General features: G+C 44.9%; 1 protein-coding gene across 1 annotated transcript in view; it reads right to left on the bottom strand.

Moving 5' to 3' along the window:
- Ldlrad3 (low density lipoprotein receptor class A domain containing 3) overlaps positions 1–17,440 on the bottom strand; it is a 123,002-nt gene that overhangs the window by 99,771 nt on the left and 5,791 nt on the right. Inside the window, exon 3 of the mRNA XM_055602886.1 lies at positions 5,486–5,620. Within this exon, the coding sequence (XP_055458861.1) occupies positions 5,486–5,620 (135 nt within the window). The remainder of the gene's footprint in view (positions 1–5,485; positions 5,621–17,440) is intronic.

Below are 17,440 nucleotides of genomic sequence, written 5' to 3'. Positions count from 1 at the left end.
CACACACACACACACACACACACACACACACACACACACACACACACTCCTGCAGAAGAAACAGCACAAAGCTGTCATTTCTGGCTGCTATAAGACGCCAAACCCCACACAGCCTTCCATTCTCCTGAAGCCTTATCGCCAGGGCACAGCAAGAAAACAGAGACACTCTGCCAGGCGCGAAACTCCCCCACTAATTCCCTGCTGGGGTGGTTCCTTGGCAGAACTCACCTCGAAAATGCTCTAGGGGGTGGGGAGCCAATCAGCATGGTACTCTCCCTTATCAAGCAGACATGTGAAAGCCAAAGGGAGAAACTTGCCCTCTCATTTCACGGTTCCCCCTCCCTTCTGCTCTCTGCACCTAGGGCTAGACTGCTTCTTGGAGCTCCAGAGTACCAGATGGTGGAGGTGGACAGGATAGTGGTGGGCAGGGTCAAGAGAAGGAGCATTGTCTCAACTCAAGTTCACATCTCTTGCTTGCTGTAAGCACTTGGCCTAAGTATCCTTTAGTTCTTCATCCAGAAAGTGGGCAAGAAGAACTCAGGCTCCTGGGGTGAAGACGGGGTTGTCAGAACAGAGCAGGACAACACGAATGGAATGGGGACAGAGGTCCACATGAAAGGACTTTATATAACCCCCTTTTGGAAGGGGTTCCAAAGCCCTGGATGATCGCCATGACCTGAGACTAGAATAGCAATCACTAGTGCCTCCTTGCGATGCACTCTGTGTACAAGTTCTCTAATGTCACCCTGGCTTGGAGTCTCCTGCAGGATGACAACTGAGGTCTCATAGGAGAGGCTCCTGCTCCAGCCTCACCTCTGAGGTGGCTGGTAGGCATTAGTTCCTTCCTTGCTTTAGGATAGAGCCTCCCCTCAGCTCCCTCTGCAGCCTCTGCATCGCACAGATTACAGCATGGGAAGTGGCGTTCATCAGAGAAAGCAAGACAGAGCAAGAGGGAATGATGGGTATTTGGAACCTAACCCTGGAAATGACATTCCACCATGCTTCCTGCATTTCTTTTGTTTAAAGCAGGTTACAACTTGTTCATCTTTTCACACAGCATGGTTCACAATCGTCAGAAGGTGTGAGTGGCCTAAGTGTTTATGGGCAAAGAAATCAAATCTGGTATATCAACAATAAAATGGGATATTATTCAGTTTTTAGAAGGAAAGAAAATGCCATAATGCTATAAAATAGATGAACCTTGATGACATGCTAAATGAACTAAGTACCTTATAAAAAAAAGAGATGTTATATGATTCTACTTATACAACTACCTAAAACTACCAAATTAATCAAGACAGAAAGTAGGAAAGTAGCTACCAGGGTTATTGAGTGGAGCAGAGAGCATTTTTTTTCTTTGTTTCTTAAATGAGTTTAGAGATTCAAGATGTAAAAGTTCTAGCAAGTGGTTGCATAAATGAAGAACAATTTCTGTCACTGAACTTTAAAACCGTTAAAATACCTTTCAAGAGTTGATAGTCAATTTTATGCATTTTCCCAGAGGGATGGAGAGAGAGAGAAAGAACACAAACTAGTCAAACAATCTAGATCATATACAAAGAAGTGGGATTACACACAGGCAGTGCCATCACCAGATACCAAAGCCACATTCAAGTAACATTTTCAAGGTCACCAGAATGGTGTTTACCACCATTCGCATGGCAGCCGCTACTACATCTAAGATACACAACATCCTGGTTACAAAGCAGGACAGTCGCAGTGAGCTGCCCAAAGATACCCTTCTGAAAGTCCCACACAGCAGGTGATGTTATAAATCAGTGAAGCCCTGATAAAAATCTGACCTCACACAATCTCTAATGCCTCCTTACAGCATGCTGCCATACAGTCTGACAGTCTCTCCCAGTTCCTCCCAGACTATGAGGATGTTTTCAGAGATGATCCACAGTCGGTTTCAGTCTACTCAGAGGAGGAGAAAGGCATTTTGAACAACCCATGTCCTTGCCTTGAAGTCAGACTTATTCATATCTTCCAAATAAACATTGTAAAATATTTCTTCCTTTTCCCACATGAACTGAAAGCAACATGTTTTTCAAAGGCTTGGAAGCCCAGGGGCTGAGCTCATTGGCAGGGGCACTGAGCAGAGTACTTTGTGTATGGTAACTGCTGATAATCCCACGAGGCATGAGTACACATTCTGTCCAGTCACAAAACCTCTGCGATGCTTAAGGATGACACCGCGTGGAACCCTGTCTCTCAACAGCCCAGCACAGGAATGATTTTCCCCACAGGACAGGTATACACTTGTCACGCAGCAAGGTGGACAAGCAGTTCACATTTAGAGCCTACAAGGTGGACCCTTGAGTACTCGACTCCCATTGGATGCAGAAACACAGGTTGGCCAAGGAGACTCACACCCAAGAATCTTATCTTGTGCTCACTTTGGGACATATTCCCACAGAGGGAATGACAGAATCTTTCCTATTGGATATATGATATTAGTAATTCTCAATGCTTTAATAAACCGTGGGTATTTTCACTTACACACTGTTAGAGTGTGACACCTCAGACTGCAAGTTTAACATATATAATCACAACAGAGATTGTTCCCATTTGATAACATTTATGGAGCCCATTATGGGCGAGGCAATGGGTCACTAGACAGGACCCCGGGGATTGGAGACAAAATCACACACCTTCCATTCCTGGCACAAACATCACCTCACATGGAGGTGTCACTGGTGCCCTGCCGTCATTTGGGTGGTAACATACAAAGCTCAGGGTCTAGGGGAGACAACTTATGCTCAGGATTGTTCAAGGGTTAGGCTGCACGTATATTTGTCTATTACCAAACTTTTTCCTTTCTTTTATGGTTTCCTTTTTGGGAGAAATAATTACATCCACAAGGTTCAAAGTCTTTAATTTGATAATGAGTGATTTCATACATGGCCTGGGGGAGGCAGGTTATCTTACTTACTTTTCCATCACTGTGATAAATGCTCTGACCAAAGCTACTTAAGAGAGAAAGGTTTGTTTTAGCTCACAGTTCCGGAGGGATAGAATCGATCCTGGTGGACTGACAATCAGGACGAACCTCAACAACAATTTTCAGAAAACAAATACAGGACCTGGATCCACTGCCAACTATTTCTAAAAATCTTTATATGTGAGCATAAGAAGCAGAAGTTAAAAGCGCTAACTTCAGCCAGCCTACAGAGGCACCAGCCATCCCTCCAAAGGATGAACAGCAACCTGGTCAAAAAATGGCACAGGAAACTGGAGAAGTCGTGTCCTGGGAACATGAACACATAGCAGAATGCTGAACAATGGCCCAAACAAATCAATACCCCTTACTCCAAATCTAGACCTGAGGTCCTTTGATGAAATACTCAGGCTAGTGAGGCTAAGAGACATAAACATACCAGATACTATGTAAGAAACAGTCTTCACAGAACATGTCCTCCAGCCCTCCTACCTGTGTATTTACTTAGCTCTGTGATTGCCATTCCCCACTGGCACCTAACGCTGGCTCTACCTCAGCATGTTTTCCTTTATAAAAATTTGACTTTGAAAAGGATAGCATGCACAGGAGCTTAAATTTTCCTAGGGAAATGGCAAGATCAAACTCCTCTCTAAGGCTAGGGCGAGGTTAGAGCAGCTGCTCTCGGACATGGGCAACAGAACCGCCGGCATGGCATCAGACTGCAGTGCTGGACCCAAGTGCACGTGTTGACTCGGTTGGTCTGCAGGAGCCCGGCACCTGCAGGAGTCCCCAGAGATGACAGTGGCTGCAAGAGTTACTCTCATTGTAGCACTGATGAAGAAAACACCCAAGAGGTAAGTTTTCCACCAAAGAAGCTTCCAGCTCTGCCAGCACTTGTCTCACTCAGCCCTTCCTGAAGATGCTGGCATTTTACCTTCTCTGTGGCCCTCAGGCATACACACGTTAGAGGTCACAATTCCTGCTTGGTCCACATCCCACTGGTGATGTGAATATGGTCCATTTGCTCATTCATTCGTGCATTTGTAATGACATCATAAACACCAACCAAAATAAAAAGCTAGGACTTGAAAACAACCTATATTTGCCCTCCCCAAGCTTCCCACTACCTAATTCCATCTCCAAACATATTAACAACTAGTTAAACCTCTTGCTTGTCTTGTGGCTTTATTAAAATACAAGCATGACCATTCAGTAGAACACTGGAAAACAAATGAACTCTACCAACAAGCAATAATATGGGTGAACACAGTCATATAACACTATTAAGGGAAAGAAGGAGAGATCACACACAAATAAAACCAGTTTGTAACGTTAGAAACACATGTTCTTCAGAATGTCTTAAAATAGATGTACATTTACAAATCTTTGTATTTCATTATAATCACTGAAAAAAATGCATGTTTCTGAGCTGGAGGTGTAGCTCATTTGGTAGAATATTCACTTAGCATGTGTGAAGCCAAGGGTTTCATCCCCAGCACTAAGTAAAACCAGGCGGAGCAGCTTATGCTTCTAATCCAAGCACTGAGGAAGTGGGGCAGAAGGGTCAAATGTTCAAGGTCATTCTCTGGTACACAGTTAAGTTTTTAGTTCGGCCTTGGTATATACTAAACCTTGTCAGAGAGAGAGAGAGAGAATATGAACACCCAAGGGAGGGCAAAGGAGGAAGAGAAGGAAGAAGGGGAAGGGAAGGAGTGGGGGAAGGGAGACAGGCAGGCAGGAAGTAAGGAAAGAAAGGAGGAGGGAGAAAGGAAGAAAAGAGAGAAGGAAGGAAGGAAAGAAAAAGAGGAAGGAAGGAGGATGAATAAGTTCACTGAATAAGATCCTGTGAATTTTGACAGAGAGGAAGGACATCATTGTGCTTCCTCTTCCATCCTCCAGCTGCAGCATTCAGTTTCCACAAAATAATGTCAAATCAAGAGCCTTTGTATGCACAGGCAATTCACACAAGAGGGAACCAAGTAGTAAACAAACTGGAGGGGCTGGGGGTTCCAGTGCTCCTCATAATCAGACACAAATGGCAGCATATGGGGAGGCTATCATTTCATGACTACTAAATTAGAAAAATGAGAAGAAAAAAAGCAAAAACCAGAGCAGCTGTGAATGTGACTGAGCTGTCAGGGTAGAACTGGCAGGCACAGCAGTGAAACCAAAGACAAAATTCAGCCAGCTGTGTGGAGAAATGACATCTCATTCTGCATAAGTCATCCCAGAGAGGGAATTTGATGCAGAGAGGCAACTCACATGGCTCCCAACAACACAACTTGGAAAACCACAGCGGAGCAGTGCAGTAGGATGTAATACAACTGAGGACACCGCAGGAGAAACATGTATTTGGTGCTTGACATACGAAGGATACCATAGTCAAAACAGTAGACAGAGTTTCATCAAGACTATGCAACACCCAGAATGATGGCAAGTACAAAGATCACCAGAGCTGCTGTTTGGAGGAGGATGTGGGTTTGGTCTCTACCGTGTCACATCCCTTTTCTTGTTTTTGTTTTGGTAGAGGGGAATGGCACCTACCTAGAGAGCTCTCGCAGCTTTCCTCATCACTGTTGTCTTGACAGTTATTCTGCCCATCGCAGATGAAGCTCTTGTCAATGCACAGACCATTCCTGCAGTGGTAGCGGGCTGTGGAGCAGAGCAGGGGGTTCGCCGCTGCGGAGAGAACAGAGTGGGTCATCAGGGAGGCCAGCTTGTCCCCTTGAGGACTCAGGAGACTTCTCTAGGGAGAGAAGCGGCATAGTCAGGCTATAGGGTTAGATGCATAGCTCATCTATTCAGGGCCTGGCCAGCCCATGACCTGGACAAGACAAGCTTTATCCTGTCTCCTTCTAAACCCTATTCCAGGCCATTGCTATGTTGTCCTGTGACCACACCAACGTAGCCAGAGGTCAAAGTCTTACTCTCAATAGTCAACCCTAGGCTGACCAGCAGCTTTTGTTGAATCTGAGGCAGAGCTTGTGTTCTGCCCAGTTCGTGAACCCCAAAAGACCAGGAATAAATAGATTCCGCTGTAAATACATGAGGTTTTATAAATCATTACATGCTGCAGCTTGGGTCCACACCCCCATTGCTGAAGTGGTGAGAGCCGAGAGCCCTGTGCTCAGGTTAGTTGGGGGATTTAAAGATTCTGGTCCCTCCCAGCATGCCCAAGGCAGGGGCAATTCCTGCCTGGCAAGCATCTATTGGTCAAAATGCTACATTTTGAATTGATTGGCTATAGGAAGGTCCTCAGACCATTAATGACCTGGTGTCCCTCCCTAGAGGGATGGGCCAGTTTCTTAGCAACTGTATCTCTAGTGGGTGGGGAAAGAATACAGTAAAGTGGTTCTTCCCCTCAGGGCATTACTGGACTTCTCCACCCACCTAGTTCAGGCCTTAAATAATAGCTGCTAATTTTTAATCTTTTGGTCTCACACTTGGAACTCACTGACTTTATTTGTGAGTCTACAAGGGATGGCTGGTGACAGTAGGCACAGGGCAATAGCAGAACCAGAGCAGCAGCCGAGCTGAAGACCTCCTGCCTCCAAGGAAGGGACCAGCTGATGTACTACCAACGGTTCTTATATCTTCTCTCTCCTTTTAGATTAAAAAAAGTGTGAATATGTGTGTATACATACATGTATGCTGTCGCTCTATGCGTGTGCTTTCATGTATGTGTATCGGGGTGGAGTCCAGAAGTCAACAGCAGGGGTCCTCTTTAGTTGATTTCCACCTTATTTTCAAGGCACAGTCTCTCATTGGAACTCAAGCTTATCAACCTGCTAGATGTGTGAGGCAGCAAGTTCTGGAGTTCTCCTGAGATTACAGATCAGCATCCACACACCCAAGTACGTGGATGCTGAAGATCTGACCTCAGGTGCCCATGCTCACGTGGAAAACTCTTTACTGACTGAGCCATCGCCCCAGCCCCTCTGATGCCTTCCCTATAGACCAGACTTCTCATTCTTTCAGGCTGTCTTAATTTCTTCTTTGCCATCAAGCAGGCCCTGGATTTACCCAGGAACTCTCTCTTCAGCAACTGTTTAACATCCTGTGAGGGACCTTAAAGGAAATCATAGCCCTGGGTTTCTCTTCAGGAAAGAGATGCTGACTTGATAGCATGAGGCAGACACTAAGCTAGTGAACAGCACGGAAGCAATCTCCCCAGGAAAATAGTATTTATACAGTACAGTCTGCCTTGCTTCCCATCCCTCCCTGTTTCCAGTTAGTGAAGCAGCTGAGTAGAAATGTCTCTAGTTGCTGTGTGTGGTGGCTCACACCTCCAATGCTAGTAATCCAGTCACAGAGGCAGGTGGATCTCTGAGAGTTCAAGGCAAGCAGGTCTATGCAGTGAGACCTTACCTAAAAACAAGCAATCACCAATCTCAACCACTCAGCACTGTGAGAACTTCCTTTCAGTTCTCCAAGCCTTGGCTGCTTCCTCTGTAGCCAGGATCTGCTCCATAATCTTATGAGATCCAGTGAAAATTGAAATGTGTGGTCAAATGCTCTAAAAATTATTAAAAACACACAAGGACAAGGGCAGAGCATAAAACTAGGTGTGGTGTACTTCTAGGCCAAACACCAACGTGGTGTGACTGCAGCAGTCACAGGCCCACGGTGTCACTCTTCCCAATTACAGCATCAGTTTCCATATCAGAGGAGAAAGACAAGAAAATGTCCAGTGCGGAGTCTGGCGTGATACAGAGAGTGCTAGGATTAAAGGTGTGAACCACCACACACAGCAGCTAAGTCATTTCTATTTACCTCCCTCACTGATCGAAGACACGGCCCTGGGTTGGCTTTTGTCTTCACTTCCCTGCAAGGGATGGAAATTGCCATATAAGTACTGATTTCCTATGAGATTGCTTTTGTGTGGTTCACTAGCTGTGTCATCTAGCTAGGCCTGTCCTCGACCCCCAGAGTGAATGCTTAGAGACGATGAAAGGAGATGCCATGGACCTCTAGTAAGGAATTGAGGCTGCATCCACACTTCATGTGGTAAGAACAGTACCAGAGTGGACGCCAGGCCCAGCCCTGAGGCTCTCCATGGTCAAAGCTGGAAGGCCCAGTGTCTCTCCATGGTACTGGACTATACAGTGTGAGTTGGAATCTGTCGGCTCCATGTCTCCCTGAGCTCTGTTGATGTACTCAGACATCATAGGTCTGAGGACGTGGTCAACTTCCACAGTTACACAAACCTGATGGAGGATAGATTGTTTTTTCCCTTTTCATTCATGGTGGAAAGTTTAATTTGAAAGGTTAGAGGAGCTAGTGAGATTGGGCAGACAAGAGCTCTGGGTTATAAGGATAAGGGACCGAAAGTCATCGGGCCTGATAATGAAAGGGTTAATTATTTAAGTCACTACGGGCCAGAGAATGGCTTAACTTAATCAATCTGGAACCAAGGTCTGGCTGCAGCCAAAACCCAAATGGGGACATCCAAAACCACAAATCACATTTGGTTTTCATCCATGGCAACACTTCAAACCCAGCGTTCTGCTCATCAGTATCCAGCACAGTGGCCTTCGGCTTCCCTACACCCTGCTGGTTCATGTCTGTGCAGCCAGAGCATCAGAACAAGTCAACTCACTCAAACAGCCTAGAAGAGCAGGCTGACGGGTCCAGGAGGGGGCAGGGCCAGCTCATGCCAGCATCTGAGTGGAGACACGGCCAGGCCAGCATGTCATCCTCTTACTTTACCTTCAGACTCAGAGGGTTTCAAACTGTCCCAGGGAAAACCAGTCTGGGTGTGGTGTGTGACTGTTAACCATGTGTGCAGACACCCTACAGATCTGCATATGCATCTATGTGTGGGCTTGAAAATAAGCTATGGGTTCATCCCAACAGGAACAGCAGCCAGAATATACAAAGAATTTTTACAGTCAACAGGCGAAAGTCAGCAAGGCAACAAGCAAACAAACAAATAAAAACAGGCAAAGGACAGAGGAGTATTTCTCATAAAAGGGAGTGCTATGTGGTCAGTAAAATCTTGCCAGTGATGGGTAACGAAGCATCAGACTTACGGTCCTAGAGTATAGGTTTTTGATGAAGATTTGGAGGGAGAGGCTTTCTCCTGGATTTGGAAAGGCAAGCAGTTAGTGGGCCCACCTTAGAGAACAGTTTATTAATATCTTGTAACTCCTCCTCCTGCTCAAAAGAGACCTTTAAACAAATAAAAACTGTATGTGAAAGCCACTGTCAGGAAAAAAATTAGCATGGACCCAAATCGTCACTAATTTGGTATTAGATGGAGTTACAACGATGTGTTACTGTGCAGCCTGGATCAGGTTTTCTTGTAAAGGGCCACTTATAGTTACATAATGGAGGTCTTGCTAGGCATTTGATTTTCATCTGTGTTGTAAGGACTAACTTGGCTATTTGTATTAATTATATATATATATATATATATATATATATATATATATATATATATATGTATTTATTGATATGACACAGCTATCTTCTAATAAAACTTTACTTACAAACACAAATAGTGGGTCATAAAATGTCAACAGTTCTGTACAGCATGGGAAAATTAAACTGGTGTGAGAACAGATACATATCACAAGTAGAAGAGCAAAGGAGGAAGCAAGGAACTGAAGTGTGTACAGTGCTACACTGTTGCCATAAAGATACTCACGCAAAAGAACTCCACTTACTATTAGGAGATACAAAAATATCTGTTGATAAATAAAAACATACATAGCAATGAATGTCAGCAGGTTCAGGGCAATGGATGCCTCTGAGAAGAGAGAAGGGTAGAAGCCCAGAGGGTCACACCAGACACCTCTAATTATATCTGACATAATTGTTTTAAAAATCTGAATAAGGAAGTGCAGATTTTTTTTTTTTTTTTTTTTTTTTTTTGAGAGCTTAGTATCATAGATTTCACTTTATTTTACATCTCCTTTTCAGGATGTTCAAAAAACATTTCTCTAGGGGCTTAGAAGACAACCCAGTCAGTGGAGTGCTTGCCTTGCCCTTTGAGCATGAGGGTCTGAGTTCAGATTCCCAACACCCATGATGTCTATAATGCCAGCGCTGGGGAAGGCAGAGACTAGTGAGTCCTGGAGGTCACTGATAGTCCATCTAGCAGAATCAGGGAGTCCTGAACTGGCCTTGTTTTCAAAACAACTGACCTTGTTTTCAAAACAAAACAAAATGAAGCGAAACTAAACAAAACAAAGCAGTAGAGGATGCCGGAGGAGGAAGAACACATCGGTGTTGTCTGGTGGTCCCCTCGTGTGCACACGCAGGTGCTCGTATGTACAGACACATGCTTAAGAACACACACAAAACAAAACGATAAAAGATTTTGCTAAAAGCATTTAATCCAGTTTGATAGCAATACTTTTGGCCAACATCTCAGTTTTGGGGGGTTATCAGGCACGAATCTGGCCCACGACACACAGTTGTTCAGGATACAAAGAAACACCTATGTCACCCTAAATTCTTTCTGTCCCAAGACTCTTCCGTTTGTCCACCGAGGCTCTAGGAGCCACAGAAACCCTAACAGCTAAGCCCACCCCATGCAGGGCAGAGAAACTGAAAGAAGGATGGTGAAAAGACACCCCAAAGGCAGCAGCAAACTAGCTAAAGCACACACGGATGAATTTTTAAAATGCTAGAAGCCTGCGAGGTGCTCTCAAGCTTCTACCTCCCTCATGTCTTCTGTGTCTCCATTTATACAGGTCCCGACAAGCCCTGCCTGCCAGCTCCCAAGGACAGAGCGAAGTAGAAAAGAGTGAGGCAGGAGACTGTTTGCCACCCTGCAGACAAACAAACAGGAAGCAGGCAAAGCAACAAATACAAGAGGAGATGGAAAAGGAAAAGATAAATAAATTAAAGCTACTCCAAGAATTCCAGATGGAGAAAAATAGTTTCAGAAGAGACTAGAAAGTTCCAAAGTAGAAGCCAAAGGCTGTCCCATTGCATCGCCCAGTCTAAAAAGATGTTCTTTGGAATGACCCTGGGCTGCTATCAAAAAGGGGAAATGTTGAGAAAGCTGAGATGCAGCCAAATCTCAGAGAAAATGCCTGCCAGTAATGGTACCCAAGTCTCTAAGCAGACATGCTCACCAGGGAAGCCGATCTTCCCCAAAGCTCCAGGAAGCTCAAGTTTTCCTACATGTCTTTGAGCTCTCTGCAGCTATTACTGTGCTTGGCACAAACGCTCAAATGCTAGTTCGCAGATGGGTCGGGAGACACTGTGTCCTCCAGGACGTTATGTTGCAGTACCTTTGAGCAATACTTAACGTGCCCCAAATGTTTCTGCTGTCTTTACCCTCTCTAAGGCTTAGCAGTCATTGACTAGAGTGGGGTTTTACTCAGTTAGCCACAGAGAGGAATATTGTGTTCCTGTGATATTATTTCACTGGAGACAGAGAAAAATTGTTTGTGACATCAGCTTAACAGACGGAATTGCCGGCTCAAAAGTTCCTTGGGAATTGTTATCATAAGAATGTTGGGCTCTGATGGCCGGCTTTCTAGTTCACAGTACACAGGAAAGAGCGAGTCTCTCCCTGCCGGAGGGAGGGAGCAGGTTCAGAAAGGCAGCTAAGTAAACGGGCTGCCCCATTTTGGCCGTATTGAACAGAATGGACCACAGGAACACTGCAGCCATCCAAAAGCAACTGACTGGCTTCAGCACAGGAACAGAGGCCATCTGTCTCCAGCAGGACTTAGAAGTGTCCTCTTTAATTCATTTAAAGCCCCTCCCACTTCAAAGGCTTCACATGTAAATTGTCACCAGCCCCCATGGCTCCCACCCTAAGGTGGTGACTTCTCATTTTCTACCCTTCTAGCCTCTTGGGGACCCTTTCTCTCCAGTGCCAATATCTTCGTGAAGTTTACACTTGGGGCAAATAGGGCATGCTAAGAATTTATCACCTCTAGGACGGGGTCTCCGGTCTCCGGAAACCAGGGGTGCAAAACACAAGCTGTGGCACATGGTTCCTCCCGGCTTCATGAGCCTGGAATATGCTCACTGCTTTGCCTGGGGCTTGTCTGCCAATAACTACAAGCTTTTATGTTTCTTTCCATCTGCTAACAGGGCCTGTCCAGCACTAGGACTATCCGGCTTTGGCTCAGCAGTTCTTACTTCCACGGTCCAAGACAGCAAGACATGGACAAGAATCTACAACTAGAAGAGCTGTTACTCCTGGCAAACAAGCAGGAGGTGAAGAATGTTCCATCTCACCTGCCTTCTTCCCTCCTGTACAGTCTTAGGGCATTCTGGGTTTTAACATTCCCAACCCAGGCAGTGTGGTCACTGGCAGGATGCAGATGTCTGACAAAAGTCAGTCTATTTTCCTTCTGCTTTGTGAAGGTTTCCCATACATGGACATCTCCTGTCCAGTACTAAGCCACTTCCACGACTTCAGCTTTCGCTTTTCTGTATAAATATCTTTTCTGTAATAAATATCTTTCTTCTAATGCCTCTGCCTGAATCTTCCCTCACCCCAAACTGCATACCTATTGCCGACACCCTCCGCAACCCAACCTCTTCCTCATTCTTTAATAACTACCTCCGTTAAAGATGCCAGCAAGTTCCAGTCTCCAGGCATTAGCCCTGGATGAACCTTTCTGTCTCCCATACCCTGCGCAGGCTCAGCACCAGCTGCTCCTCACTGGATATGAAAAAAAAAAGTCTCGATCCTCCATCATCTGCCCAGCCTACAAATCCAGCCAGACATCTTACCACAGTGATTGAGAGTGAGGGTATGAAGTGCCCCGGGCCACTCATTCCAGCTCATCCACTCAATCGCCACATGGCTCCGAGAGAAATGCTTAATTTCTCTAACTCTAACTCTACAGTGTGGAGATAGAGACAATCCTGTGTTCTAAATTTGTGAAGATTAAATGAGCCAGAGCTGCCGAGGACGGAGACCAGCCCGTGACTCACGAGTGAGCTTAATATGTGCTTGTCATAATTACTGCTGCTGGGGGATGGCAGTGAGTTCACGCTTGCATTCATACCACCTGAGTTAATATTTCAGCTTTGCCACTTGTCAATTATGTAGCCATGACAAGTTACTGAACCTTGCCTTGTCTGCATTTCACCCATGAGAGCACCCATGTAAAGTAGGGACTCTCTCTCTCACAAACTCTCAGTAAAACTGGTTCATATGTCCTGGACATAGCACAATATGGCTTTCGGTCCTCACCATGACATGTCCTATGGGACTACATTTTAAGGAGAACCCATCCTCTGTGGCTCATCTTATTCAACAACCTCTATGACAGGCCTTGAGAGAGTTGGTCTCCCCATCCCTGGCTCCCTGAGCACTCCCAGCTCTACACTGTTGTTAATGTGCAGGAAGATTCTCATCTCCCTTGAGCCAAGGATGCCAGGGTTTCCAGCTGACAGATCTCGGCATCCACTGCAGCACCTCACATAGTGTCTGGAATGGAGACTTGAAAAAGTAGGATGAGAATCTGAAGAACAGTAGGAACTGGATCTAATGTGCCAGCCACGCTCCGTATCTGCTCTGCAAGCACATGTGAAAACACAAGAGGATGAAGAAGACATCTCTGTTAAGAATTTATTCTGATGGCAGTGAGAGGGACTATTGCCCAAATCTTCCTGTCTTTTCCGTTTAGCCGTTTGATTAGTTACTGGACTCGGTCATTCAAAAATCACTTACTGACTACTGCCTCTAAATTAAGCACTCTGGTTGGCACTATGAATAAGTGCAACTGAGGCCTCCTTCACAAAGAGCTAACAGTCGGTGGGTGCCATGACAACAGAGGATAAGATGAAGCCTGAGAAGCCTGTTTAACACATGCTAAGGCCGAACCTGAAAACATGTTTGGCACTGGGAACGTGGCTGTGGGCCACACAATACCACGTCTTCTCCTGACTGTCACAGTGAAGCAGAGGAACCAGCACTGAGCACAAAGAAGAATGAAGCAGTGGGCGTACAGGTGCAGGGAGAAATGGGCTGTCCCCTCTGATGATGCGCTATTTAAAAAAGGCCAAGGACAGAGGGAAGACAGTGACCCAGCACAGCCTTGACACACCAGGTATACTTCCAAGGCAGTAGGTTCTATGGGAGTCTGTAAGGAGACTCAAGGACATTGCTTTGGAGCACTAAATGTGTGTGTGTCCCCCACTGCGATTCTCAGACCCCACAGTCTATATATAGAAGAGGTCTGATTTCTCCAGGTTTACTCATGGGCTGACTGAGGAGACAAAAGGAAAGGCAGGCTGACCTGGATGTAGACAGACAATAGACACTGGCCTGCTCTGTGGGGCTCTGAGAGGCTCTATGAGCAGACAACAGCCTGGATAACGCTTCCTGCCTCACTTGGGGATAGGCAGGAGGCTGTCATCTGTGGGACAAATATAGTCTCGGGCATATATATATATACAATCTCCCAACTACCCTGTATTCAACAGCAGACTACAGATATCATTTAATCTAATCTTTAAAGACTATAATACGTACTTTTAAAAAATACAGATAAAAAAGTAACGACTACTATTTTCAGACCTTAAAAATTAGCAGTGATGCCTTAATATCATCTAATATCACATAACAATTCAAGATATCAATTATCTCAATAGTCCTTAAACAACGGCTTTATGTAGAGTCAGAAAAAAACAGTCTACACATGGTACTGGTTTAGTTTATTCCTGAAATCTTTCAGTTTGCAAGTTCTCCTTTTCTCCATGTTTTACCTTGGAACTACTTATGGATAACTGGGGTCCTGAAGATTTTCCCACACTCTGGATCTGGGAATTTGCCTCTGTATAATGTTGTGGACATATTCCTCTAATCCTAACTTTTCTGTAAACTGGTCAGATTTTGAGGGTTGGTTAGGTGCAGTAGGGATGGTTTTGGCAAAACAACCTCAATTTGGTGACATGCACTCTAGTGGCACCATATAGGAAGGCATATAATATCTGGCTTTTTAAACCTTAGCAGTTTAAAAAATTATTTATCATTATTTTTGCTGTGTGTGTGTGTGTGTGTGTGTGTGTGTGTGTGTGTGTGTGTGTATTCATGCCTTTGCCTGATGCCTCAGAGTCTCCTAGAGCTGGACAGTCAGATCCCCTGGAGCTGGAGTTACAAAAGGTGGAGAGCCATCATGGAGGTACCAGGAACTGAATCCGTGTCTTTTGCGAAAGGATACAGAAAGGCGTCTCTCCACCCCCTAGGTGTCTCAGTACTGATGCTGCTTAGTTTTGTTAATGTGAGATTCCTGAGCAGGTCAGAGGCAGAAACCATGCCTCATGCTGGCTCATCCACCAAAGCGGTACACAGTTGGCTGCAACATCTGTGCCAGCCACTCTAGTGCTCTGAAAAGTTATTTGAATATACCCCTTGGGGAAGAAGACCAGAACTGAAACTATTAACAAAATGGTGGTGAGCTTACAAATTTTCCTTTGCCTCTTAAGATCCTTAGGGCACTGTAAAGGGGCTGCTTCCATGCTGAAGAGACAGAAGCAGACGGATGTGCACTGCTCTTCTGAGGTGGATCCCCACACTGCACATGTGTGCACATGTCCTAGTTGACACCAGAGAGGGTGAGAATGAACTCAGACATTTGGAAAGTGCACAGCCTGACTTCCAGCAACATAGCCCACAACCAAGTAGGAGGAACATGCCTATTAGGTCATTTGCTGCTAAGGCAAAAATGTAAGTATTCTCTCCAGAGTTTACTTAAGGTCCTTGTATCAGACAAAACAAACAAAATGCCAGGAGAAACTGAAATTAGTTGTCATATAGAGAAACAGGAAAATCTCCACAAGTGGGGAAGACAGCGACCAGAGAGATACTAATGTGGCTGATGCACAGGTATTGGAACTGTGTGATGAAAATGTAACACACCGCGTACATTCTAACAAGTGATCACAAACACACTGGAAACAAATGGAAAAGCAGAAAATCTCAGCAAAGAAACAGGAGATTAAAAAAAACCAAAAGGGAATTTTACAAATAAAAATTATAACAACACATTAAAACAAAGCAAAACACATCAGCTGGTAAGCGGGAAAAGCAGACGAGGGTGACAAGGGGAAGAACTGGACAATCTGAAGACAGATGAATAGGAAGCATCCCTTCTGAACAAGGAGCAAATGACTGAGCCCGGGGACTTGGGACACAGTCTAGAAATCTGACTCTCCTGTTACTTGAATCTCATGAGGAAAGAAGCCAGCACTGGAAGACATTTGAAGAAATAATGTCTTCAATAGCTGAAAATGGAGGAAGCATGGCAAAAATAAAAATCTAGACTCAGAAAACCCTAAAGAGGATAAAGCAAAAAAAAAAAAAAAAAAAAGCTACCTGCAGATGCTCAAAACGAAGATCTAAAGGCTGGGAACTAAAGAGAAAGTGCTCTTAAAAGCAGCCCAAGAAAAGAAGGCAGGCTCTACAGGGAGACAAATCAAGTGACTGTGACTTTCCCTTTGGAAACTAGAGAAGCTGGAAGGAAGTGGCACATTTAAAGTACTCAGAGGAAAAAAAAAAAAAAAACTGTCAGTCCCAAATACCACACACTATAAAAATGCCTATAGGAATGAGGGTGAAACAAAGATATCCTTGGCTGAGTGAAAACTGAGAGCGTGCGTCATCTGCAAAGCTGCTTTAAACAGCACGCCGAGGCTGGAGAGAGCTCACGGTTACCAGCACAGATTCCTCTTACACAGGGCCTAAGTCTGGTTCCCACGATAGGCAGCTCACAGTCACCTGTAAGTCCAATTCCAGGAAATTTGAGTACTTCTTCCGGCCTCCACGGGCAACTGGATACACACAAAGCCAGCCAGCCAGACACACACACACAAATCAAATAAAATCTTCTAAAACAGCATCCTGGGAGGAAGACAGCAGAGGAGCCTTAGAACACAGGGGTGAGAGAGGAGGAGCCGAAGCAGGGCCTGTCTGGGCAGACATTGCATCTTCTCTGGAGCCCTTTAGAACTGAAAATTTAAAACAAAAATCCAACACTCTCTTTTGAGAGTTTTAATGACTGAAGGATGGCAGTTATCCGTAACACGAAGAGACATGCAGAACGAGGCTTTTGCAGTCTATTCTGGGCGGGGAAATCCTGACTTTAGTCTAGAAAGGCCACCTTCAGTCTGACCTGTCAAGTCATTGGAAAGCTCTGCACCAAATTCTCACCCGGGGTTTTCATTGGCGATTATTACCTAGGTCCACTGAGCTACAAAGTTTTGAGATGGAAAGTGTACGCAACCCTACTGTTCGTACATTTATCTCATCTTTTTTGATGAGAGAAAGATATTGGTTTACCCTACCCTCTGATATTACCTGGAATGGATACGATTTACTCACTTAGAGATTAGAGGCCAATGTCCACACATGTAAATCTTACAGGGGCAGGTAATAAGGATGGTCCAGTTAAGTGGAATGAGCATTTTAGAATGTGTTACCCATGTTTTTATTGTCATTGGATTAGTTGTATGTACACACCACCGACATACACACACACACACACACACACACTCTCTTCCCCCTTAGGTCATTAA

Source organism: Psammomys obesus, unplaced genomic scaffold (assembly GCF_907164565.1).
Source record: "Psammomys obesus unplaced genomic scaffold, mPsaObe1.curated_primary_1811, whole genome shotgun sequence".
Taxonomy (NCBI): domain Eukaryota; kingdom Metazoa; phylum Chordata; class Mammalia; order Rodentia; family Muridae; genus Psammomys; species Psammomys obesus.
This window is presented reverse-complemented; position numbering and strand designations above follow the sequence as displayed.